Genomic DNA, 2,235 nt, shown 5'->3' on the forward strand with positions numbered 1-2,235 from the left:
ATTCAAGGTCAGGCGCACTAAAATTTCTCCCCCAACAATACTGTTTGGGGGGGTTATTACACTATATACACACACATTTTATATATAAGGATCTACATGTTGTATGCACCATAACTGGACACCTAATCTTGTAGGGTGCCCAAAGAGCATAGTGACCACCCTCTACACAGCTAAACAAGTCATGCAGACAACACCACCTGTCATCCAAATGGCTACTCCCAACATAAACCTTTTGCTGTTATTACACTAATACACATATTATATATAATGTGTGTTTCGGCATTAGACACATAACCCGACCATTTTGCTTTTTCCGACGGTCGCGATATGGGTCTTGGGTTTTCCAAGTTTTTGTCCGACGGTCGCAATATGGGCCACAGGTGTTTTTAAAAAATTTTCCGGTGCTCATAAATTTGGCCTGGGTATTTTCAAAAAAATTTCCCTACGGTCGTGATTTGGGCCAGAATGTTTTGAATTTTTTTTACCTAACATTTCTCAACTGCTTCCTTCCATCATATATAATTTTGTATGATGGAAATATAAAGGATTCCCATCTTAGTCCCTACCATTACGCTCAAGGGGATTAAAGGGTCGCCTCCTGCCCCGGTACATTTCCGTTACCTCTGTGACCTTCCACAGACATCGCTAATGGTGAATGACGTCAGTCAATTTTCATCTTCCCTGTGTAAGTCCGTTTTCTGTTGAGGTATTATGTGGTTGTGGGGCCCTCTCAAAATCGTGGCCCCAACCCAGGGAACCAGGGGGCATTCTCTTGCACCTATCTGTCTGTGTCAGGTTAGGTTAAAGGCAGTGTGTCCTGTGGAGGGAGGAATGTACTAGATGATCCATAAGTGACTCTCCTCGTTTCCAAGTAAGCATTGGAGGTGATTGCGGAAACCTAGGCAAAGAAGGGTGGTCCCCATAGATGTTTCTTAGCCAGTCAAGGCATTATGGAGAGGGCTTGCTAGGCCGTTAAAATAAAGCGATGGAAAGATGCATCTCGACTGAGGGTCTGGAGGAGCGGCCTGTAGGAGGAGCTCTGACCTCGCCTTCAGGTCTAGTTTGTCTTTAGCCGCTGCTATTACTCGTTCTGGGTATCCTCTGGCGTATAACATGTCCCAGAGGTATAAAAGTTGAGTAGCAAGGGTGTCTTCAAGGCTGGTTTCTCCTCATCAAAAGTAGACCTAAGGAGTCAGGTAGGGAGTTCTTCAAGGAGGAGGGGTGAGTGAAGTCGTATCGTAGATACGTGTGCAGGTTCGTGGGCTTGTAGTAAGCCCTCGTGTGAAGGAGCCTGTCCTCACTGCCAATGAACATTGTCGTATCCAGGAAGTTTATCGCTGTTTTACTCTGCTCCAAGGTGAACTTCTGATTTTCGTGGGCTGTATTTGTCCTGGGGTAGAAGAACTGGAGGAGTGTGTCTGGTCCAGTCATTATACCGAAAATATCGTCTATATAACGGAAGTACACGTCTTGTTTATCTGGGCGGAGTGCTCTCTGGTGCTCAAAAGCCTTGTGAACAAAGTTTTCCGCTATAGCCACACTACTTGATGCTCCAATTGCTGTCTCCTTTACTTGTCTGTAGGCTGCTGAATCGAAGAATAGAATTATATCCCTCATGACATGCAAAATCGCTTCCTCCAGGAGGGCCCCTTGGTTGGAGCCTCCAAACTCCTGCGTCTCTGATGGACTAGCATATGAGGTGTTTATGTGTACACGTAGTGTGGCTCGTCGAAGTACGTCGAGACCAATCTTGCTGCCTCCCGTTGGGGGATGCTTGGGTAGAGGGAGATTATGTCGAGGGAGAACAGGGTCGTGTTCTCTGGGACGGGTCCTCTGCTTGCATTCAAATCCCTCAGTTTAAAAAAAATCTGTTGTGTTTTTCAGACGTTCATCTAAAAGAGAGAGAAAGGGGGTTTAGTAATGCTGTGCAGATCCAGTCAATTGGGCTAGTTGGTGCTTTGCAGCCAATAAGGACTGGTTTGCCCTGCCATTTACGTGTAAGAGAGTGTAAATCTTTATGGATCTTAGGAAGGAGGTATAGGTTTGGAAGCTCTTCTTTAAATTCAAGGGGGCATTAGGTTCCAAAAATGCAATAAATGAAAACTCATTCGATTTCAATAAAACTTTTTTGACAAGTTCCATATGAAAAGTGTTTTATCTGGTCCAAGTTTCAGCATCGTAGCATAAATAGGAAGGGAGAAAAAAATGTTGAAGTAGTTGTGAAAATTATGCCAA

General features: G+C 44.6%; 1 protein-coding gene across 1 annotated transcript; it reads right to left on the bottom strand.

Moving 5' to 3' along the window:
- Positions 1 to 1,152: 1,152 nt before the first annotated feature.
- LOC138353657 (uncharacterized) lies at positions 1,153 to 1,617 on the bottom strand. Its single transcript, XM_069306841.1, has one exon. It carries the CDS (start codon positions 1,615 to 1,617, stop codon positions 1,153 to 1,155), a length of 465 nt encoding a protein of 154 aa, XP_069162942.1.
- Between the last annotated feature and the right edge of the window lie 618 nt (positions 1,618 to 2,235).

Source organism: Procambarus clarkii, chromosome 59, assembly GCF_040958095.1.
Source record: "Procambarus clarkii isolate CNS0578487 chromosome 59, FALCON_Pclarkii_2.0, whole genome shotgun sequence".
Lineage (NCBI taxonomy): Eukaryota > Metazoa > Arthropoda > Malacostraca > Decapoda > Cambaridae > Procambarus > Procambarus clarkii.